General features: G+C 41.3%; 1 protein-coding gene across 2 annotated transcripts in view; it reads left to right on the top strand.

Annotated features, from left to right (window-relative positions):
* KIF3A (kinesin family member 3A) overlaps positions 1-24,702 on the top strand; it is an 88,172-nt gene that overhangs the window by 448 nt on the left and 63,022 nt on the right. For both annotated transcript variants that reach the window (XM_060296205.1, XM_030869667.2), the window contains exon 2: positions 2,712-2,985. In XM_060296205.1, the coding sequence (XP_060152188.1) occupies positions 2,712-2,985 (274 nt within the window). The remainder of the gene's footprint in view (positions 1-2,711; positions 2,986-24,702) is intronic.

Raw genomic sequence — 24,702 nt, 5'->3', positions numbered from 1 at the left:
CGCTCCCAGCCCTGTCCGCTGGGTAGGGCCTCTAGGAGCAACCGCGGAGGGTCGGGTTTTGATGCCTCGCACCCCGTGGGGTCTCTACGCCGAGGAGCCAAGCTCTGGAAGGCAGCAAAGCATGGGCAGTCTGCCTCTACCGCAGGCTGCTGACTCGAGCTGTCATTCCTCTCGTAGCGCTCTAGCTTACAGTGCAGAATGTAACCCGTAGGTGTCTTTGTGTGTGAGGGGAGTGAGTGGTGGGTGGCGGTATGTTTGTCTTGTAGGGTTTCACAGACTGTTAACTTGCATTTAATAAGGGGCCGTCGTAAGTCCAATATAGGGTCATGGAGAACACTTGAGCTGCGGCCGGCTATTTACGTGAGGGGGGTGAGTGGTGGCTGGTGGTATGTTTGTCTTGTAGGTTATCACAGATTGTTATCGTGCACCTAATAAGGAGGCGTAGTAAGTCCATTATAGAGTGATGAAGAACACTTGAGCAGTGGCTGGTTATTTACTGGTTGCAAAGCCTTGGATAATTATTTAATCTTTCTGGGCCCTTCGTTCCTGTGTAATTAAACTTTTCCTTCTGGGGTTATCAGGATGAGATAAGAATGCGCAGGAGACTTGAAGGACAGTGCTTGACTTTTAGCATTAAGTGCTTAATATTTGTTACTTGTTGCTTTCTATTTATCAATTCATTCAACAGTTATTGGGCACCAACCCCATGCTAGGCACTGGAGATACAATATTGAGCAAAACCAGCCAGGTTCTTGAACTTGAGAAGAGAGACCCTTGCCTTCTAGGGCGGAGGTGAAAACCATACATACATACAGGGACAAAGACACTTAACATTAATGAATGAAGTGGATGGGTGGCATACAATAGATAAAAATAGATTCTGATGAATTAAGTGTTGCCATGTAGGAATGCTGACCTACAGATGTCAGATCATCTGTTTTTTCCAAGAGAATCTAGAAATTGTTATTTTTGTGAAATTGCTCAAGTTTTAATTTTTAGCAACTAATTCAAAAGATTTTTAAATAATATAAGCCAAGCAAAAGACATCTGTAGGCTGAATTCAGCCCCTTGACTGACTACCAGTTTGGAACTTATGGGTTAAATAGAGACACAGACATTAATCAAATAAGGAGCCAAAAAAAAAAAAAAAGTAAAATTGTAACCGATGGAGAAGGAGATTGAAGGGTGCTATCAGGGCCTATACAAGGATTTGACCTAATCAGGGAAGTCTTCCCAGGTGAAGGGGCTATTGAGCTGAGGTCTGCAGGGTAAGTGAAGAGGAGGGTGGGGGATGTTCTAGGCATAAGGAACAGCACCTGGGAAGGAGTGTGGTGAGAGGGATCATGGTGACAAGAAAAGGCCTAAAAGAAAGCCAGTGTGGCTGTGGCTAAGAAAGCCAAGCTTGTGAAATAAAACCAGATCTTACACACCCCCTGAAGGATTTCTATCTTCATCCCAGGATCTGTGGGAAACCATTGAAGAGTTTTAAGTAGGAGAGTGACATAATTAGATTTGTGTTGAAACTGACTGCCAAGTAGAGAACAGACTATAGGGGAACCTAATTAGATACAGTAGTACAGGTAGGAGTCTCTTATAATTCGGGGCGAGATAATGGTGACCTAGAATAAGGTGCTGAAAGTAGAGATGGAAAGAAGTGTGTTGAATTGATATAATCTGTTCCTTGTCAATGACAGTGGCTCTCGTTTGTTTCTCTAATGCTTAGAAGAGTATCTGAAACAGTAGGAATTTAATATCTGTTCAACCAAACTGTTGAACTTCTTCACTTTAATAATTGTATTTTAATATAGATTCTTAATCATAAAATTTCAAAATTTGAAACTTTACATATACAAATGTTCATAAGGTTAGAGTCAAGCTAAAACATTTTTCTGCCATTGGGCTTTCTTTTCTGTCTTGTCTTCTATAGAAAAAGTAGACTATATGAGGATATATTATTATTTTTTTAATTAATTTATTTTTACTTTTTGGCTGCATTGGGTCTTCGTTGGGTTGAGCAGGCTTCTCATTGCAGTGGCTTCTCTTGTTGTGGAGCACAGGCTCTAGGCTCGAGGGCTTTAGTAGTTGTGGCTCTCAGGCTCTAGAGCACAGGCTCAGTTGTAGCACACGGGCTTAGTTGCTCCCTGGCATGTAGGATCTTCCCGGACCAGGGCTCGAACCCGTGTCCCCTGCATTGGCAGGCAGATTCTTAACCACTGTGCCACCTGGGAAGCCCTGGATATATTATTTGATAAAAAATTTTTTTACTAATGCATTGTAGAAAATATCAATAAAACTAAAAGTCTCAGGGGGAGCAGAGGACCTATTACTAGGTTCTTGATTAAAGTTATTAACCATATTCACACGTGTTTTCCTACAGGCAGGAAACTCAGAGCAAGTCAGGGGCTTTGTGCAGAAAGACAAGTCTCTAATATACTCTCTCATTTTCTGCCTGAATAGCATTAACTGTAAATGTAAATAAGGTTTCCTCTCCCCTCATTTGTATTGTAAAAGAAACTATTTTCATATCTTTTAAAATAAGCTTTTTCTATATATCTGTAAGATCTTTAATTGCATTTAACAACTATTTATGAAGTGCTTAACGTATGCAAGGCACTAGGATGCCAAAGTAGCCTTTTTCAAAATTTAAATTTAATCTGTTGAAGGTAAAAGTAAATGTTCTTTTCATTGTTTGTAAATATTTTCTCCACCAGATCAATAAATCAGAGAAGCCAGAAAGCTGCGATAATGTGAAGGTGGTGGTTAGGTGCCGGCCCCTCAATGACAGAGAGAAATCAATGTGCTACAAGCAGGCTGTCAGTGTGGATGAGATGAGGGGAACTATCACTGTACATAAGACTGATTCTTCCAATGAACCTCCAAAGACGTTTACTTTTGATACTGTTTTTGGACCAGAGAGTAAACAACTAGATGTTTATAACTTAACTGCCAGACCTATTATTGATTCTGTTCTTGAAGGCTACAATGGTGAGTACTTTATATAGTTTACTTTTTTTTAAAGTAGATCTTTATTGGAGCATAATTGCTTCACAATACCGTGTTAGCTTCTGTTGCACAAGAAAGGGAATCTGCCATATACATACACATGTCCCCGGATCCCCTCCCTCTTTTTTTTTTTTCCAGTACGCGGGCCTCTCACTGTTGTGACCTCTCCCATTGCGGAGCACAGGCTCCGGACGCGCAGGCTCAGCGGCCATGGCTCACGGGACGAGCCGCTCCGCGGCATGTGGGATCTTCCCGGACTGGGGCATGAACCTGTGTCCCCTGCATCGGCAGGTGGACTCTCAACCACTGCGCCACTAGGGAAGCCCCCTTGCCTCTTGAGCCTCCCTCCCATCCTCCCTGCCTCACCCCTGTAGGTCATTGCCAAGCACAGAGCTGATCTCCGTGTGCTGTGCTGCTACTTCGCACCAGCCAACTGTTTTACATTCGGTAGTGTATATACGTCGATGCCACTCTCACTTCGCCCCAGCTTCACCCTCCCACCCCATGTCATCAAGTCCATTCTCTATGTCTACCTCTTTATTCCTGCCCTGCAACTAGGTTCATCACTACCATTTTTTTTTTTTTAGATTCCATATATATGCATTAGCATACTGTATTTGTTTTTCTAACTTACTTCACTCTGTATGACAGACTCTAGGTCCATCCACCTCACTACAAATAACTCAGTTTCGTTTCTTTTTATAGCTGAGCAATATTGCATTGTATATATGTGCCACATCGTCTTTTTCCATTCATTGGTCGATGGACATTTAGGTTGATTCCATGTCCTGGATATTGTAAATAGTGCTGCACTGAACATTGTGGTCCATGTATCTTCTTGAATTATAATTCTCTCAGGGTATATGCCCAGTAGTGGGATTGCTGGGTCATATGGTATTTCTATTTTTAGTTTTTTGAGGAACCTCCATACTGTTTTCCATAGTGGTTTTATCAATTTACATTCCCACCAACAGTGTAGGAGGGTTCCCTTTTCACCACACCCTTTCCAGCATTTATTGTTTCTACCTTTTTTGATAATGGCCATTCTGACCGGCGTGAGGTGATACCTCATTGTAGATTTGATTTGCATTTCTCTAATAATTAGTGATGTTGAGCATCTTTTGATGTGCCTCTTGGCCATCTGTATGTCTTCCTTGTTGAAATGTCTATTGGGTCTTCTGCCCATTTTTTAACTGGATTGTTTGTTTTCTTGATATTGAGCTCCATGAGCAGTTGGTATATTTTGGAGATTAATCATTTGTCGTTTCATTTGCAAATATTTTCTCCCATTCTGAGGGTTGTCTTTCTGTCTTGTTTATGGTTTCCTTTGCTGTGCAAAAGCTTTTAAGTTTAATTAAGTTCCATTAGTTTATTTTTGTTTTTATTTGTTACTCTAGGAAGTGGGTCCAAAAAGATCTTGCTGTGGTTTATGTCAAAGAGTGGTTTTCCTATGTTTTCCTCTAAAAGTTCTATAGTGTCTGTTCTTACATTTAGGTCTTTAATCCATTTGGAGTTTATTTTTGTGTATGATGTTAGGTAGTGTTCTAATTTCATTCTTTTATTTTTTAGTTTTTTTACTTTTTTTGATTGAGAAATCTAGAAGTTTAATTTTTTTTTTACATCTATAGTGGAGTATAATTGCTTTACAATGGTGTGTTTGTTTCTGCTTCATAGCAAAGTGAATCAGTTATACATACACATATGTTCCCATGTCTCTTCCCTCTTATGTCTCCCTCCCTGCCACCCTCCCTATCCCACCCCTCTAGGCGGTCACAAAGCACTGAGCTGATCTCCCTGTGCTATGTGACTGCTTCCCACTAGCTATCTATTTTATGTTTGGTAGTGTATATGTGTCCATGCCACTCTCTCACTTTGTCACAGCTTACCCTTCCCCTTCCCCATATCCTCAAGTCCATTCTCTAGTAGGTCTGTGTCTTTATTCCCTTCTTACCCCTAGGTTCTTCATGACTTTTTTTTTTTCCTTAGATTCCATATATATGTGTTAGCATACGGTATTTGTCTTTCTCTTTCTGGCTTACTTCACTCTGTATGACACACTCTAGGTCCATCCACCTCACTACAGATAACTCAAGTTCGTTTCTTTTTATGGCTGAGTAATATTCCATTGTATATATATATGCCACATCTTCTTTATTCATCTGTTGATGGACACTTAGGTTGCTTCCATGTCCTGGCTATTGTAAATAGAGCTGCAGTGAACATTTTGTTACATGACTCTTTTTGAATTATGATTTTCTCAGGGTATATGCCCAGTAGTGGGATTGCTGGGTTGTATGGTAGTTCTATTTGTAGTTTTTTAAGGAACCTCCATACTGTTCTCCATAGTGGCTGCATCAATTTACATTCCCACCAACAGTGCAAGAGGTTTCCCTTTTCTCCACACCCTCTCCAGCATTTATTGTTTGTAGATTTTTTGATGATGGGCATTCTGACCAGTGTGAGATGATATCTCATTGTAGTTTTGATTTGCATTTCTCTAATGATTAATGATGTTGAGCATCCTTTCATGTGTTTGTTGGCAATCTGTATATCTTCTTTGGAGAAATGTCTATTGATTGGGTTGTTTGTTTTTATGTTATTGAGCTGCATGAGCTGCTTGTAAATTTTGGAGATTAATCCTTTATCATTTGCTTCATTTGCAAATATTTTCTCCCATTCTGAGGGTTGTCTTTTGGTCTTGTTTATGGTTTCCTTTGCTGTGCAAAAGCTTTTAAGTTTCATTAGGTCCCATTTGTGTATTTTTGTTTTTATTTCCATTTCTCTAGGAGGTGGGTCAAAAAGGATCTTGCTGTGATTTATATCATAAAGTGTTCTGCCTACGTTTTCCTCTAAGAGTTTGATAGTTTCTGGCCTTACATTTAGGTCTTTAATCCATATTGAGCTTATTTTTGTCTATGGTGTTAGGGAGTGTTCTAATCTCATACTTTTACATGTACCTGTCCAGTTTTCCCAGCACCACTTATTGAAGACGCTGTCCTTTCTCCACTGTACATTCCTGCTGCCTTTATCAAAGATAAGGTGACCATATGTGCATGGGTTTATCTCTGGGCTTTCTATCCTGTTCCATTGATCTATAATTCTGTTTTTGTGCCAGTACCATACTGTCTTGATTACTGTAGCTTTGTAGTATAGTCTGAAGTCAGGGAGCCTTATTCCTCCAGCTGCGTTTTTCATTCTCAAGATTGCTTTGTCTATTCGGGGTCTTTTGTGTTTCCACACAATTTGTGAAATTTTTTGTTCTAGTTCTGTGAAAAATGCCATTGGTAGTTTGATAGGGATTGCATTGAATCTGTAGATTGCTTTGGGTAGTATAGTCATTTTTACAATGTTGATTCTTCCATTCCAAGAACATGGTGTATCTCTCCATCTATTTGTATCAACTTTAATTTCTTTCATCAGTGTCTTATACAGGTCTTTTGTCTCCTTAGGTAGGTTTATTCCTAGATATTTTATTCTTTTTGTTGCAATGGTAAATGGGAGTGTTTTCTTGATTTCACTTTCAGATTTTTCATCATTAGTGTATAGGAATGCCAGAGATTTCTGTGCATTAATTTTGTATCCTGCTACTTTACAAATTCATTGATTACCTCTAGTAGTTTTCTGGTAGCATCTTTAGGATTCTCTGTGTATAGTATCACGTCATCTGCAAACAGTGACAGCTTTACTTCTTCTTTTCCAGTTTGGATTTCTTTTATTTCCTTTTCTTCTCTGATTGCTGTGGCTAAAACTTCCAAAACTGTGTTGCATGAGATTGGTGAGAGTGGGCAACCTTGTCTTGTTCCTGATCTTAGTGGAAATTCTTTCAGTTTTTCACCATTGAGGATGATGTTTGCTGTGGGCTTGTCATATATGGCCTTTATTATGTTGAGGAAAGTTCCCTCTATGCCTACTTTCTGCAGAGTTTTTATCATAAATCGGTGTTGAATTTTGTTGAAAGCTTTCTCTGCATCTATTGAGATGATCATATGGTTTTTCTCCTTTTGTTAATTTGTTAATATGGTGTATCATGTTGATTGATTTGCGTATATTGAAGAATCCTTGCATTCCTGGAATAAACCCCACTTGATCATGGTGTATGATCCTTTTAATGTGCTGTTGGATTCTGTTTGCTAGTATTTTTTTGAGGATTTTTGCATCTATGTTCATCAGTGATATAGGCCTGTAGTTTTCTTTCTTTGTGACATCCTTGTCTGGTTTTGGTATCAGGGTGATGGTGGCCTCATAGAAAGAGTTTGGGAGTGTTCCTCCCTCTGCTATATTTTGGAAGAGTTTGAGAAGGATAGGTGTTAGCTCTTCTCTAAATGTTTGATAGAATTGGCCTGTGAAGCCATCTGGTCCTGGGCTTTTGTTTGTTGGAAGATTTTTTTTTTTTTTTTTTACGGTACGTGGGCCTCACTGTGTGGCCTCTCCCGTTGAGGAGCACAGGCTCCAGCTGCGCAGGCCCAGCGGCCATGTCTCACGGGCCCAGCTGCTCCGCGATATGTGGGATCTTCCTGGACCGGGGCACGAACACATGTCCCCTGCATCAGCAGGCAGACTCTCAACCACTGCGCCAGCAGGGAAGCCCTGTTGGAAGATTTTAAATCACAGTTTCAATTTCAGTGCTTGTGATTGGTCTGTTCATATTTTCTATTTCTTCCTGATTCAGTCTTGGCAGGTTGTGCATTTCTAAGGATTTGTCCATTTCTTCCAGGTTGTCCATTTTATTGGCATAGAGTTGCTTGTAGTAATTTCTCATCATCCTTTGTATTTCTGCAGTGTCAGTTGTTACTTCTCCTTTTTCATTTCTAATTCTATTGATTTGAGTCTTCTCCCTTTTTTTCTTGATGAGCCTGGCTAATGGTTTATCAATTTTGTTTATCTTCTCAAAGAACCAGCTTTTAGTTTTATTGATCTTTGCTATCGTTTCCTTCAGTTCTTTTTCATTTATTTCTGATATGATCTTTATGATTTCTTGCCTTCTGCTAACTTTGGGGTTTTTTTTGTTCTTCTTTCTCTAATTGCTTTAGGTGCAAGGTTAGGTTGTTTATTCGAGATGTTTCCTGTTTCTTAAGGTAGGATTGTATTGCTATAAATTTCCCTCTTAGAACTGCTTTTGCTGCATCCCATAGGTTTTGGGTCGTCGTGTCTGCATTGTCATTTGTTTCTAGATATTTTTTAATTTTCTCTTTGATTTCTTCAGTGATCGCTTCGTTATTAAGTAGTGTATTGTTTAGCCTCCATGTGTTTGTATTTTTGACAGATCTTTTCCTGTAATTGTTGTCTCATAGCATTGTTGTCGGAAAAGATACTTGTTACCATTTCAATTTTCTTAAATTTACCAAGGCTTGATTTGTGACCCAAGATACGATCTATCCTGGAGAATGTTCCATGAGCACTTGAGAAAAATGTGTATTCTGTTGTTTTTGGATGGAATGTCCTATAATTATCAATTATGTCCGTCTTGTTTAATGTATCATTTAAAGCTTGTGTTTCCTTATTTATTTTCATTTTGGATGATCTGTGCATTGGTGAAAATGGGGTGTTAAAGTCCCCTACTATGAATGTGTTACTGTCGATTTCCCCTTTTATGGCTGTTAGCATTTTCCTTATGTATTGAGGTGCTCCTATGTTGGGTGCATAAATATTTACAATTGTTATATCTTCTTCTTGGATCGATCCCTTGATCATTATGTAGTGTTCTTCTTTGTCTCTTCTAATAGTCTTTATTTTATTTTATTTCTTTATTTTTTTATTTATTTGTTTTTTGCGGTATGCGGGCACCTCACTGTTGTGGCCTCTCCCGTTGCGGAGCACAGGCTCCGGAGGCGCAGGCCCAGTGGCCATGGCCCATGGGCGCAGCCGCTCCATGGCATGTGGGAGCCTCCCGGACTGGGGCACGAATAGTCGGGACTTTCCTGCTGGCACAGTGGTTGAGAGTCTGCCTGCCGATGCAGGGGACACGGGTTCGTGCCCCGGTCTGGGAGGATCCCACATGCCGCGGAGCGGCTGCGCTCATGGGCCATGGCCCTTGGGCCTGCGCCTCCGGAGCTTGTGCTCCGCCACGGGAGAGGCCACAAAGTGAGGGACCCGCGTACTGCAAAAATAAAATAAAATAAAACGTCTGTTTTGTCTGATAGGAGAATTGCTACTCCAGCTTTCTTTTGGTTTCCATTTTCATGGAATATCTTTTTCCATCCCCTTACTTTCAGTCTCTATGTGTCTCTAGGTCTGAAGTGGGTCTCTTGTAGACAGCATATATATGGGTCTTGTTTTTGTATCCATTCAGCCAGTCTGTGTCTTTTGGTGGGAGCATTTAATCCATTTACATTTAAGGTAATTATCGATATGTATGTTCCTATTCCCATTTTCTTAATTGTTTTGGGTTTGTTATTGTAGGTTGTTTCCTTCTCTTGTGTTTCTTGCTTAGAGAAGTTCCTTTAGCATTTGTTGTAAAGCTGGTTTGGTGGTGCTGAACTCTCTCAGCTTTTGCTTGTCTGTAAAGGTTTTAATTTCTTCATCAAATCTGAATGAGATCCTTGCTGGGTAGAGTAATCTTGGTTGTAGGTTTTTCTCCTTCATCACTTTAAATATGTCCTGCCAGTCCCTTCTGGCTTGCAGAGTTTCTGCTGAAAGATCAGCTGTTAACCTTATGGGTATTCCCTTTTGTATTATTTGTTGTTTTTACCTTGCTGCTTTTAATATATTTTCTTTGTATTTATTTTTTGACAGTTTGATTAATATGTGGCTTGGCGTGTTTCTCCTTGGATTTATCCTGTATGGGACTCTCTGTGCTTCCTGGACTTGACTATTTCCTTTCCTATATTAGGGAAGTTTTCAACTATAAGCTCTTCAAATATTTTCTCAGTCCCTTTCTTTTTCTGTTCTTCTTCTGGAACCCCTATAATTCGAATGTTGGTGCGTTTAATGTTGTCCCAGAGGTCTCTGAGACTGTCCTCAGTTCTTTTCATTCTTTTTTCTTTATTCTGCTCTGCAGTAGTTATTTCCACTGTTTTATCTTCCAGGTCACTTATCCGTTCTTCTGCCTCAGTTATTCTGCTATTGATCCCATCTAGAGTATTTTAAATTTCATTTATTGTGTTGTTCATCGTTGCTTGTTTCATCTTAGTTCTTCTAGGTCCTTGTTAAATGTTTCTTGCATTTTGTCTATTCTCTTTCGAAGATTTTGGATCATCTTTACTATCATTTTTCTGAATTCTTTTTCAGGTAGACTGCCTATTTTCTCTTCATTTGTTAGGTCTGGTGGGTTTTTATCTTGCCCCTTCATCTGCTGTGTGTTTTTCTGTCTTCTCATTTTGCTTATCTTACTGTGTTTGGGGTCTCCGTTTTGCAGGCTGCAGGTTCGTAGTTCCTGTTGTTTTTGGTGTCTGTCCCCAGTGGCAAAAGTTGGTTCAGTGGGTTGTGTAGGCTTCCTGGTGGAGGGGACTAGTGCCTGTGTTCTGGTGGATGAGGCTGGATCTTTTCTTTCTGGTGGGCAGGTCAACGTCTGGTGGTGTGTTTTGGGGTGTCTGTAGGCTTATTATGATCTTAGGTAGCCTCTCTGCTAATGGGTGGTGTTGTGTTCCTGTCTTGCTAGTTGTTTGGCATAGGGTGTCCAGCACTGTAACTTGCTGGTCGTTGAGTGAAGCTGGGTGCTGGTGTTGAGATGGAGATCTCTGGGAGATTTTCGCCATTTGATATTATGTGGAGCTGGGAGGTCTCTTGTGGACCAGTGTCCTCAAGTTGGCTCTCCCACCTCAGAGGCACAGCACTGACTCCTGGCTGAAGCACCAAGAGCCTTTCATCCACACGGCTCAGAATAAAAGGGAGAAAAAGTAGAAAGAAAGAAAGAAAGAGGTTAAAAGAAAATAAAATAGAGTAAGATAAAATAAAATAAAGTTATTAAAATAAAAAATAATTATTAAAAAATTTTTTTTAAATAAAAAAAAACAAAAAAACGGACGGATAGAACCCTAGGACAAATGGTGAAAGCAAAGCTTGTGACAAAATCTCATACAGAAGCATACACATACACACTCACAAAAAGGAGGAAAAGAGGGAAAACATAATAAATCTTGCTCTCAAAGTCCACCTCCTCAATTTGGGATGATTCATTGTGTATTCATGTGTTCCACAGATGCAGGGTACATCAAGTTGATTGTGGAGATTTAATCCACTGCTCCTGAGGCTGCTGGGAGAGATTTCCCTTTCTTTGTTCTCACAGCTACCGTGGCTCAGCTTTGGATTTGGCCCCGCCTCTGCTTGTAGGTCCCCGGAGGGCGTCTGTTCTTTGCTCACACGGGACGGGGTAAAGGAGCAGCTGACTGGGGGCTCTGGCTCACTCAGGCTGGTGGGGGGGGGGTGGGAAGGGAAGGGTGTGGATGCGGAGCAAGCCTGAGGTGGCAGAGGCCGGCGGGACGTTTCACCAGCCTGAGGCACGCCTTGTGTTCTCCCGGGGAAGTTGTCCCTGGATCCCGGGACCATGGCAGTGGTGGGCTGCACAGGCTTCCGGGAGGGGAGGTGTGGATAGTGACCTGTGCTCGCACACAGGCTTCTTGGTGGTGGCAGCAGCAGCCGTAGCGTCTCATGCCCGTCTCGGGGGTCCGCGCTGTTAGCCGCGGCTTGCGCCCTGGAAGCTCCTTTAAGCAGCATTCTTAATCCCCTCTCCTCGTGCACCAGGAAACAAAGAGGGAAGAAAAAGTCTCTTCCCTCTTCGGCAGGTCCAGACTTTTCCCCAGACTCCCTCCCGGCTAGCCGTGATGCACTAACCCCCTGCATGCTGTGTTCACGCCGCCAACCCCAGTCCTCTCCCTGCACTTCAACCGAAGCCCGAACCTCATCTCCCAAACCCGCCCACCCCAGCGGGTGAGCAGACAAGCCTCTCGGGCTGGTGAGTGCCCGTCGGCATCGATCCTCTGTGCGGGAATCTCTCTGCTTTGCCCTCTGCACCCCTGTTGCTGTGCTCTCTTCCCCGTCTCTGAAGCTTCCCCCGTCCGCCACCCGCAGTCTCCGCCTGTGAAGGGGCTTCCTAGTGTGTGGATACCTTTCCTCCTTCACAGCTCCCTCCCACTGGTGCAGGTCCCGTCCCTATTCTTTTGTCTCTGTTTATTCTTTTGTCTTTTGCCCTACCCAGGTACGTGGGGGAGTTTCTTGCCTTTTGGGAGGTCTGAGGTCTTCTGCCGGTGTTCAGTAGGTGTTCTGTATTTGTTCCACGTGTAGATGTATTTCTGGTGTATCTGTGGGGAGGAAGGTGATCTCTGCGTCTTACTCTTCCACCATCTTCCCCCTCTCCAGTAGAAGTTTTTCTAATTTCATTCTTTTACATGTAGCTGTCCAATTTTCCCAGCACAACTTATTGAAGCGGCTGTCTTTTCTCCCTTGTATGTTCTTGCCACCTTTGTCGTAAATTAGGTGACCATATATGTGTGGGTTTATGTCTGGGCATTCTATCCTGTAACATTGATCTATATTTCTGTTTTCCTGCCAGTACCATACTGTCTTGATTACTGTACCTTTATCATATAGTTTGAAGTCAGGGAGTCTGATTCCTCCAGCTCCGTTTTTCTTTCTCAAGATTGCTTTGGCTATTTGGGGTCTTTTGTGTTTCCATACAAATTGTAAGATTTTTTGTTCTAATTCTGTGAAGAATGACATTGGTAGTTTGATAGGGATTTCATTGAATCTGTAGATTGCTTTGGGTAGTATAGTCATTTTCACAATATTGATTCTTCCAATCGAAGAACATGGTATATTCCTGCATCTGTTTATGTCATCTTTGATTTCCTTCATCAGTGTTTTATAGTTTTCTGAGTACAAGTCTTTCACCTCCTTATGTGGGTTTATTCCTAGGTATTTTATTCTCTTTGTTGGAGTGATAAATGGGAGTGTTTCCTTAATTTCTCTTTTTGATTTTTCGCTGTTGGTGTATAGGAATGCCAGAGATTTCTGTGCATTAATTTTGTATCCTACAACCTTACCAAATTCATTGATTAGTTCTAGTAGTTTTCTGGTGGCATCTTTAGGATTTTCTATGTATAGTATCGTGTCATCGGCAAATAGTGAGAGTTTTACTTCTTTTCCAATTTATATTCCTTTTATTTCTTTTTCTTCTCTGATTGCTGTGGCTAGGACTTCCAAAACTGTGTTGGATAAGAGTGGCGAGAGTGGACATCCTTGTTTTCTTCCTGATCCTAGTGGAAATGCTTTCAGTTTTTCACCATTGAGTATGATGCTTGCTGTGGGTTTGTCATATATGGCCTTTATTATGTTGAGGTAGGTTCCCTGTATGCCCATTTTCTGGAGAGTTTTTATCATAAATCGGTGCTGAATTTCGTCAGAAGCTTTTTCTGCATCTATTGAGATGACCATATGGTTTTTATTCCTTAATTTGTTAACGTGGTGTATCACATTGGTTGATTTGCATATATTGAAGAATCCTCGCATCCCTGGGATAAATCCCACTTGATCATGGTGTATGATCCTTTTAATGTGCTGTTGGATTATGTTTGCTAGTATTTTGTTCAGGATTTTTGTATCTATGTTTATCAGTGATACTGGTCTATAATTTTCTGTTTTTGTGATATCTTTTTCTGATTTTGGTATTAGAGTGATGGTGGCTTTGTAGAATGAATTTGGGAGTGTTTCTCCCTCTGCAATTTTTTGGAAGAGTTTGAGAAGGATGGGTGTTAGCTCTTCTCTCAGTGTTTGATAGAATTCTCCTGTGAAGCCATCTGGTCCTGGACTTTTGTTGGTTGGAAGCTTTTAAATTACTGTTTCAGTTTCATTACTTGTGATATGTCTGTTTATATTTTCTAATTCTTCCTGGTTCAGTCTTGGAAAATTGTACCTTTCCAAGAATTTGTTCATTTCTTCGTGGTTGTGCATTTTATTGGCATGTAGTTGTTTGTAGTAGTCTCTTATAATCCTTTGTATTTCTGCAGTGTCAGTTGTGATTTCTCCTTTTTCATTTCTAATTTTATTGACTTGCATCCTCTCCCTTTTTTTCTTGACGAGTCTGGCTAAGGGTTTATCAATTTTGTTTATCTTCTCAAAGAATCTTTTAGTTTTATTGATCTTTGCTATTGTTTTCTTTATTTCTGTTTCATTTATTTCTGCTCTGATCTTTATGATTTCTTTCTTTCTACTGACTTTGGGTTTTCTTTGTTCTTCTTTCTCTAGTTGATTGAAGTGTAGGGTTAGATTGTTTATTTGAGATTTTTCTTGTTTCTTGAGATGAGATTGAATTGCTGTAAACTTCCCTCTTAGAACTGCTTTTGCTGCATCCCGTAGGTTTTGGGTTGTCATTTGTTTCTATGTATTTTTTTATTTCTTCTTTGATTTCTTCAGTGATCTCTCGGTTATTTAGTAGTGCACTGTTTAGCCTGCATATATTTGTTTTTCTTACAGTTTTTTTCTTGTAATTGATTTCCAGTCTCAGCGTTGTGATCAGAAAAGATGCTTGATACGATTTCAATTTTCTTAAATTTTCCAAGGCTTGATTTGTGACCCAAGATGTGATCTGTCCTGGAGAATGTTCCATGTGCACTAGAGAAAAATGTGTATTCTGTTTTTTTTGGATGGAATGTTCTGTAAATATCACTTAAATCTATCTGGTCTGTTGTGTCATTTAAAGCTTGTGTTTCCTTATTTATTTTCTGTTTGGATGATCTGTCCATTGGTGTAAGTAAGGTGTTAAAGTTCCCCACTATTACTGGGTTACTGTCGATTTCTCCTTTCATGGTTGTTAGCAGTTGCCTTTTGTATTGAGGTGCTCCTATGTTGGATGCATAAACATTTATAATTGTTATATCTTCTTCTTGGATTGATCCTTTGATCATTATGTAGCGTCCCTCCTTATCTCTTGTAACAGTTTTTATTTTAAAGTCTATTTTATCTGAGTATTGCTACTCTAGCTTTCTTTTGATTTCCATTTGCATGGAATATCTTTTTCCATCCCTTCACTTTCAGTCTGTTTGTGTCCCTAGGTCTGAAGTGGGTCTCTTGTAGACAGCGTATATATGGGACTTGTTGTTGTATCCATTCAGCCAGTGTGTGTCTTTTGGTTGGGGCATTTAATCCATTTACATTCAAGATTACTATTGATATATATGTTCCTATTACCATTTTCTTAATCGTTTTGGGTTTGTTTTTGTTGGTTTTTTTCTTCTCTTGTGTTTCCGACTTAGAGAATCTTTTTTAGCATTTGTTGTAAAGTTGGTTTGGTGGTGCTGAATTCTCTTAGCTTTTGTTTGTCTGAAAAGCTTTTGATTTCTCCATCAAACCTGAATGAGATCCTTGCTGGGTAGAGTAATCTTGGTTGTAGGTTTTTCTCTTTCATCACTTTAAGTATATCCTGCCACTCCCTTCTGGCCTACAGAGTTTCTGCTGAAAAATCAGCCGATAACCTTATGGGGATTCCTTTTTATGTTATTTTTTGTTTTTTCCTCGCTGTTTTTAATATTTTTTCTTTGAATTTAATTTTTATTAGTTTGATTAATATGTGTCTTGGTGTGTTTCTCCTAGGGTTTATCCTGTATGGGACTTTCTGTGCTTCCTGGACCTGGGTGACTATTTCCTTTCCCATGTTAGGGAAGTTTTCCACTATAATCTCTTCAAGTATTTTCTCAGACCGTTTCTTTTTCTCTTCTTCTTCTTGGACCCGTATAATTTGAATGTTGGTGTGTTTGTGTTGTCCCAGAGGTCTCTGAGACTGTCCTCAATTCTTTTCATTCTTTTTTCTTTATTCTGCCCTTTGGCAGTTAATTTCCATCATTTTGTCTTCCACCTCACTTATTCGTTCTTCTGCCTCCGTTATTCTGTTATTGATTCCTTCTAGTGTATTTTTCATTTCAGTTATTGTGTTGTTCATCTCTGTTTGTTCTTTAATTCTTCTAGATCTTTATTAAACATTTCTTGTATTTTCTCAATCTGTGTCTCCATTCTATTTCTGACATTCTGGATCATCTTTACTATCATTACTCTGAATTCTTTTTCAGGTAGATTGCCTATTTCCTCTTCATTTATTTGGTCTTGTAGGTTTTTACCTTGCTCCTTCATCTATGACATATTTTTTGCCATTTCTTTTTTTTTTTTTAAAGAGGGGATTGTGTTCCTGTTTTACAGGTTGTTTGGCCTGAGGCTTCCCACACTGTAGTTTGTAGGCTATTGGGTAGAGCTGGGTCTTGGTGCTGAGATGAGGAACTCTGTGAGACCTCACTCTGATGAACATTTCCTGGGGTCTGAGGTTCTCTGTTAGTCTAGTGGTTCGGACTTGGAGCTCCTACCACAGGAGCTTCCCCCTGACCCCAGGCTTGCAAATCAAGATCCTGCAAACCACGTGGGTGGCTAAAAAAAATTTTTTTAAAGAGAAAAATAACAAAGTAAAACATAAAATTAGACTAGGAAACTAACAGATATGTTAGAAAGAATATAAAAATAAAAATATAGATGAATCAACAACCGGAAGGTAACTCAGTACCACAATACTGAAAAAGGAGGTAGGAAAGAAAATAAAAAAAACGGGGAGGGGGAAGGACTTGGCTGTGGAGAGTGGGGCCTATCAAGGGTGAGGTTTGGGTGGTGGGCAGGGCCAGTGCTCAGGACCTATGGGGCTGGAAAAGGCCCCGAGGGCTGTGGGGGTTGGGCTTAGGCTCAAGGAACAGGAGGGGGCCAGGAGTGCCCCCCATCCTGGTCTTAGAGGGCAGGGGACCTTACCTGGGAGCCTAGCAGGCTTCCTGGGCTCGAGTCGGTGGGGCAAACACCCTCCTCTCCTGCTTCTCAGTCTGTGTTCTGGGAGGGCCCCTCCCACCTGCCTCTCCTGATCTCCCTGGCCTCCCTCCTATGCCACCAGGACCTATGCAGCCTGGAGGGGGCTTTGGATTGGAGGGGACTGGCCTGGGAGCTCAGCAGACTCCCCATGCCCAAGTGGGCGGGGCAGTCACCTTCTGCTCCTTTTATGCTCCTCCTGGAGGGCGCCTCCCACTTGCCTCTCCTGATCTCCATGGCCTCAGAGGTGCTGACGTTGTCTTGCCTCCACTTCTCCCCGCTTTGGTCCCCGTACGTCCTACCGGTTCACTTTGGGGTTCCTCCTGTCTCCTTGGGTGTCAGAGTCCTCCACCAGCGGCCAGCAGGCTCATTAGTTGTGGGGAGGTGCTAACTCTGTGTCTTTCCACACCGCCATCTTGACTCCTCTCCCCTGTAGTTTACTTTTAAACAACTTTTATCAAGCTATTAATAATACCCAGTGAATTCACCCACTGTAATTGTGCAATCGAATTGTACAGTTTAAGTTTTAGTAAATACATACAGTTGTGAAACCATCAGTTTTATCACCCCCACAAGTTCTTTTTTTTTTTTTTTAACATCTTTATTGGAGTATAATTGCTTTACAATGGTATGTTAGTTTCAGCTTCACAACAAAATGAATCAGTTATATATATACATATATTCCCATATCTCTTCCCGCTTGCGTCTCCCTCCCTCCCACCCTCCCTATCCCACCCCTCCAGGCGGTCACAAAGCACTGAGCTGATCTCCCTGTGCTATGCGGCTGCTTCCCACTAGCTATCTACCTTACGTTTGGTAGTGTATATATGTCCATGCCTCTTTATCGCTTTGTCACCGTTTACCCTTCCCCCTCCCCATATCCTCAAGTCCATTCTCTAGTAAGTCTGTGTCTTTATTCCTGTTTCAACCCTAGGTTTTTCATGACATTTTTTTTTTTTAAATTCCATATATATGTGTTAGCATACGGTATTTGTCTCTCTCTTTCTGACTTACTTCACTCTGTATGACAGACTCTAGGTCTATCCACCTCATTACAAATAGCTCAATTTCGTCTCTTTTTATGGCTGAGTAATACTCCATTGTATATATGTGCCACATCTTCTTTATCCATTCATCCGATGATGGACACTTAGGTTGTTTCCATCTCTGGGCTATTGTAAATATAGCTGCAATGAACATTTTGGTACATGACTCTTTTTGAATTATGGTTTTCTCAGGGTATATGCCCAGTAGTGGGATTGCTGGGTCATATGGTAGTTCTATTTGTAGCTTTTTAAGGAACCTCCATACTGTTCTCCACAGTGGCTGTATCAATTTACATTCCCACCAACAGTGTAAGAGGGTTCCCTTTTCTCCACACCCTTTCCAGCATTTATTGTTTCTAGAGTTTTTGATGATGGCCATTCTGACTGGTGTGAGATGATATCTCATTGTAGTTTTGATTTGCATTTCTCTCATGATTAGTGATGTTGAGCATTCTTTCATGTGTTTGTTGGCACTCTGTATATCTTCTTTGGAGAAATGTCTATTTAGGTCGTCTGCCCATTTTTGGATTGGGTTGTTTGTTTTTTTGTTATTAAGCTGCATGAGCTGCTTATAAATTTTGGAGCTCAATCCTTTGTCAGTTGCTTCATTTGCAAATATTTTCTCCCATTCTGAGGGTTGTCTTTTGGTCTTCTTTATGGTTTCCTTTGCTGCACAAAAGCTTTTAAGTTTCATTAGGTCCCACTTGTTTACTCTTGTTTTTATTTCCATTTCTCTAGGAGGTGGGTCAAAAAGGACCTTGCTGTGATTTATGTCATAGAGTGTTCTGCCTATGTTTTCCTCTAAGAGTTTGATAGTTTCTGGCCTTACATTTAGGTCTTTAATCCATTTTGAGCTTATTTTTGTGTATGGTGTTAGGGAGTGATCTAATTTCATACTTTTACATGTAGCTGTCCAGTTTTCCCAGCACCACTTATTGAATAGGCTGTCCTTTCTCCACTGTACATTTCTGCCTCCTTTGTCAAAGATAAGGTGATCATATGTGCGTGGGTTTATCTCTGGGCTTTCTATCCTGTTCCATTGATCTATCTTTCTGTTTTTGTGCCAGTACCATACCGTCTTGATAACTGTAGCTTTGTAGTATAGTCTGAAATCTGGGAGCCTGATTCCTCCAGTTCCTTCTTTCGTTCTCAAGATTGCTTTGGCTATTCGGGGTCTTTTGTGTTTCCATACAAATTGCAAAATTTTTTGTTCTAGTTCTGTGAAAAATGCCAGTGGTAGTTTGATAGGGATTGCATTGAATCTGTAGATTGCTTTGGGTAGTAGAGTCATTTTCACAATGTTGATTCTTCCAATCCAAGAACATGGTATATCTCTCCATCTATTTGTATCATCTTTAATTTCTTTCATCAGTGTCTTATAATTTTCTGCATACAGATCTTTTGTCTCCTTAGGTAGGTTTATTCCTAGATATTTTATTCTTTTTGTTGCAATGGTAAATGGGAGTGTTTTCTTGATTTCACTTTCAGATTTTTCATCATTTGTATATAGGAATGCCAGAGATTTCTGTGCATTAATTTTGTATCCTGCCACTTTACCAAATTCATTGATTAGCTCTAGTAGTTTTCTGGTAGCATCTTTAGGGTTCTCTATGTATAGTATCATGTCATCTGCAAACAGTGACAGCTTTACTTCTTCTTTTCCGATTTGGATTCCTTTTATTTCCTTTTCTTCTCTGATTGCTGTGGCTAAAACTTCCAAAACTATGTTGAATAAGAGTGGTGAGAGTGGGCAACCTTGTCTTGTTCCTGATCTTAGTGGAAATGCTTTCAGTTTTTCACCATTAAGGATGATGTTTGCTGTGGGCTTGTCATATATGGCCTTTATTATGTTGAGGAAAGTTCCCTCTATGCCTACTTTCTGCAGGGTTTTTATCATAAATGGGTGTTGAATTTTGTCAAAAGCTTTCTCTGCATCTATTGAGATGATCATATGGTTTTTCTCCTTCAGTTTGTTAATATGGTTTATCACATTGATAGATTTGCGTATATTGAAGAATCCTTGCATTCCTGGAATAAACCCCACTTGATCATGGTGTATGATCCTTTTAATGTGCTGTTGGATTCTGTTTGCTAGTATTTTGTTGAGGATTTTTGCATCTATGCTCATCAGTGATATTGGCCTGTAGTTTTCTTTCTTTGTGACATCCTTGTCTGGTTTTGGTATCAAGGTGATGGTGGCCTCGTAGAAGGAGTTTGGGAGTGTTCCTCCCTCTGCTATATTTTGGAAGAGTTTGAGAAGGATAGGTGTTAGCTCTTCTCTAAATGTTTGATAGAATTCGCCTGTGAAGCCATCTGGTCCTGGGCTTTTCTTTGTTGGAAGATTTTTAATCACAGTTTCAATTTCAGTGCTTGTGATTGGTCTGTTCATATTTTCTATTTCTTCCTGATTCAGTCTTGGCAGGTTGTGCATTTCTAAGAATTTGTCCATTTCTTCCAGATTGTCCATTTTATTGGCATAGAGTTGCTTGTAGTAATCTCTCATGATCTCTTTTATTTCTGCAGTGTCAGTTGTTACCTCTCCTTTTTCATTTCTAATTCTATTGATTTGAGTCTTCTCCCTTTTTTTCTTGATGAGTCTGGCTAGTGGTTTATCTATTTTGTTTATCTTCTCAAAGAACCAGGTTTTAGTTTTATTGATCTTTGCTATTGTTTCCTTCATTTCTTTTTCATTTATTTCTGATCTGATTTTTATTATTTCTCTCCTTCTGCTAGCTTTGGGGTTTTTTTGTTCTTCTTTCTCTAATTGCTTGAGGTGCAAGGTTAGGTTGTTTATTCGAAATGTTTCCTGCTTCCTAAGGTGGGCTTGTATTGCTATAAACTTCCCCCTTAGAACTGCTTTTGCTGCATCCCACAGGTTTTGGGTCGTTGTGTCTCCATTGTCATTTGTTTCTAGGTATTTTTTGATTTCCTCTTTGATTTCTTCAGTGATCGCTTCGTTATTAAGTAGTGTATTGTTTAGCCTCCATGTGTTTGTATTTTTTACAGATCTTTTCCTGTAATTGATATCTAGTCTCATGGCGTTGTGGTCAGAAAAGATACTTGATACAATTTCAATTTTCTTAAATTTACCAAGGCTTGATTTGTGACCCAAGATATGATCTATCCTGGAGAATGTTCCATGAGCACTTGAGAAAAATGTGTATTCTGTTGTTTTTGGATGGAATGTCCTATAAATATCAATTAACTCCATCTCGTTTAATGTATCATTTAAAGCTTGTGTTTCCTTATTTATTTTCATTTTGGATGATCTGTCCATTGGTGAAAGTGGGGTGTTAAAGTCCCCTACTATGAATGTGTTACTGTCGATTTCCCCTTTTATGGTTGTCAGTATTTGCCTTATGTATTGAGGTGCACCTATGTTGGGTGCATAAATATTTACAATTGTTATATCTTCCTCTTGGATCGATCCCTTGATCATTATGTAGTGTCCTTCTTTGTCTCTTCTAATAGTCTTTGTTTTAAAGTCTATTTTGTCTGATACGAGAATTGCTACTCCATCTTTCTTTTGGTTTCCATTTGCATGAAATACCTTTTTCCATCCCCTTACTTTCAGTCTGTATGTGTCTCTAGGTCTGAAGTGGGTCTCTTGTAGACAGCAAATATATGGGTCTTGTTTTTGTATCCATTCAGCCAATCTGTGTCTTTTGGTGGGAGCATTTAGTCCATTTACATTTAAGGTAATTATCGATATGTGTGTTCCTATTCCCATATTCTTAATTGTTTTGAGTTCGTTATTGTAGGTCCTTTCCTTCTTTTGTGTTTCTTGCCTAGAAAAGTTCCTTTAGGAGTTGTTGTAGAGCTGGTTTGGTGGTGCTGAAGTCTCTCAGCTTTTGCTTGTCTGTAAAGGTTTTAATTTCTCCATCAAATCTGAATGAGATCCTTGCTGGGTAGAGTAATCTTGGTTGCAGGTTTTTCTCCTTCAACACTTTCAATATGTCCTGCCACTCCCTTCTGGCTTGCAGAGTTTCTGCTGAAAGATCAGCTGTTAACCTTATGGGGATTCCCTTGTGTGTTATTTGTTGTTTTTCCCTTGCTGCTTTTAATATGTTTTCTTTGTATTTAATTTTTGACAGTTTGATTAATATGTGTCTTGGCGTATTTCTCCTTGGATTTATCCTGTATGGGACTCTCTGTGCTTCCTGGACTTGATTAACTATTTCCTTTCCCATATTAGGGAAGTTTTCAACTATAATCTCTTCAAATATTTTCTCAGTCCCTTTCTTTTTCTGTTCTTCTTCTGGAACCCCTATAATTCGAATGTTGGTGCGTTTAATGTTGTCCCAGAGGTCTCTGAGACTGTCCTCAGTTCTTTTCATTCTTTTTTCTTTATTCTGCTCTGCAGTAGTTATTTCCACTATTTTATCTTCCAGGTCACTTATTCGTTCTTCTGCCTCAGTTATTCTGCTATTGATCCCATCTAGAGTACTTTTAATTTCATTTATTGTGTTGTTCATCGTTGCTTGTTTCATCTTTAGTTCTTCTAGGTCCTTGTTAACTGATTCTTGCAATTTGTCCATTCTATTGTCCATTCTATCTCCAAGATTTCGGATCAACCTCACTATCATTATTCTGAATTCTTTTTCAGGTAGACTGCCTATTTCCTCTTCATTTGTTAGGTCTGGTGGGTTTTTATCTTGCTCCTTCATCTGCTGTGTGATTTTCTGTCTTTTCATTTTGCTTATCTTACTGTGTTTGGGGTCTCCGTTTTGCAGGCTGAAGGTTCGTAGTTCCTGTTGTTTTTTGTGTCTGTCCCCAGTGGCTAAGGTTGGTTCAGTGGGTTGTGTAGGCTTCCTGGTGGAGGGTACTAGTGCCTGTGTTCTGGTGGATGAGGCTGGATCTTGTCTTTCTGGTGGGCAGGTCCACGTCTGGTGGTGTGTTTTGGGGTGTCTGTAGATTTATTATGATTTTGGGCAGCCTCTCTGCTAATGGGTGGTGTTGTGTTCCTGTCTTGCTAGTTGTTTGGCATAGGATGTCCAGCACTGTAGCTTGCTGGTCGTTGAGTGAAGCTGGGTGCTGGCGTTGAGATGGAGATCTCTCCGAGATTTTTGCTGTTTGATATTATGTGCAGCTGGGAGGCCTCTTGTGGACCAGTGTCCTGAAGTTGGCTCTCCCACCTCAGAGGCACAGCACTGAGTCCTGGCTGCAGCTCCAAGATCCTTTCATCCACAGGGCTCCTTAATTTGGGATGATTCGTTGTCTATTCAGGTATTCCACAGATGCAGGGTATATCAAGTTGATTGTGGAGCTTTAATCCGCTGCTTCTGAGGCTGCTGGGAGAGATTTCCCTTTCTCTTCTTTGTTCTCACAGTTCCCAGGGGCTCAGCTTTGGATTTGGCCCCGCCTGTGCGTGTAGGTCGCCGGAGGGCGTCTGTTCTTTGCTCAGACAGGACGGGGTTAAAGGAGCCGCTGATTCGGAGGCTCTGGCTCACCCAGGCCGGGGGTAGGGAGGGTCACGGAGTGCGGGGCGGGCCTGCAGCGGCAGAGGCCGGCGTGACGCTGCAGCCTGAGGCGCGCCGTGCGCTCTCCCGGGGGAGCCGTCCCTGGATCCCGGGACCCTGGCAGTGGCGGGCTGCACAGGCTCCCCGGAAGGGCGTGTGGCTAGTGACCTGTGTTCGCACACAGGCCTCCTGGCGGCGGCAGCAGCGGCCTTAGCGTCCCATGTCCGTCTCTGGGCTCTGCACTCTTAGCCGCGGCTCGCGCCCGTCCCTGGAGCTCTCTCAAGCAGCGTTCTTAATCCCCTCTCCTCGTGCACCAGGAAACAAAGAGGGACGTAAAAGTCTCTTGCCTCTTCGGCAGGTCCAGACCCCTCCCCGGACTCTCTCCCGGCCAGCCGCGGCGCACCAACGCCCTGCAGGCTGTGTTCACGCCGCCAACCTCAGTCCTCTCCCGGCGCTCCGACAAAAGCCGGAGCCTCAGCTCCCAGTCCCGCCCGCCGCGGCGGGCGAGCAGACAAGCCTCTCGGCTGGTGAGTGCCGGTCGGCCCGATCCTCTGCGCTGGAATCTGTCCGCTTTGCCCTCCGCACCCCTGTTGCTGTGCTCTCCTCCGCGGCTCCCAAGCTCCCCCACTCCGCCTCCCGAAGTCTCCACCCGCGAAGGGGCTTCCTAGTGTGTGGACACTTTTCCTCCTTCACAGCTCTCTCGCGCTGGTGCAGGACCCGTCCCTATCCTTTTGTCTCTGTTTAGTTTTTTCTTTTGCCCTAACCAGGTACGTGGGGGGTTCCTTGCCTTTTGGGAGGTCTGAGGTCTTCTGCCAGCGTTCAGTAGGTGCTCCGTAGGAGTTGTTCCACGCGTAGATGTATTTCTGGTGTATCTGTGGAGAGGAAGGTGATCTCCGCGTCTTACTCTTCCGCCATCTTCCCTCAAGTCCCCACAAGTTCTTTTATGTCCATTTACAGTCTCACCCCCAGGCAACCATGGACCTGCTTTCTGTCTACAGTTTTGCCTTTCCTCAAAATTTCATATAAATCAGATCGGACACTATTTTGTCTTTATCTGATTTCTTTGACTTAGTGTAATATTTTTGAGGGCCATCCATGTTGTTGCATGTATCAGTAGTTCCTTGTTATTGTTGAGTTGTATTCCATGGTATGAATATACCACTTTTTATGATCTTTGATGAGAATTTGAATGATTGCAGTTTTTTGGCTGTTAAGAATAATGCTGTTAGGAACATTCTTTTCTTTAAAATATGTATTTATTTTTTGGCTCTGTCGGGTCTTAGTTGCGGCACACAGGCTCTTTGTGGTGCATGGACGTCTCTCTAGTTGTGGCATGTGGGCTCCAGAGCACGTGGGCTCATTAGTTGTGGTGCGTGGGCTCTCTGATTGTGGCACGTGGGCTCAGTAGTTGTGGTGCATTGGGCTTAGTT

Source organism: Globicephala melas, chromosome 3 (assembly GCF_963455315.2).
Source record: "Globicephala melas chromosome 3, mGloMel1.2, whole genome shotgun sequence".
In the NCBI taxonomy this organism is placed as follows: domain Eukaryota; kingdom Metazoa; phylum Chordata; class Mammalia; order Artiodactyla; family Delphinidae; genus Globicephala; species Globicephala melas.
The sequence above is the reverse complement of the archived record's forward strand: the minus strand, read 5'-3'. Positions and strand labels throughout refer to the sequence as shown.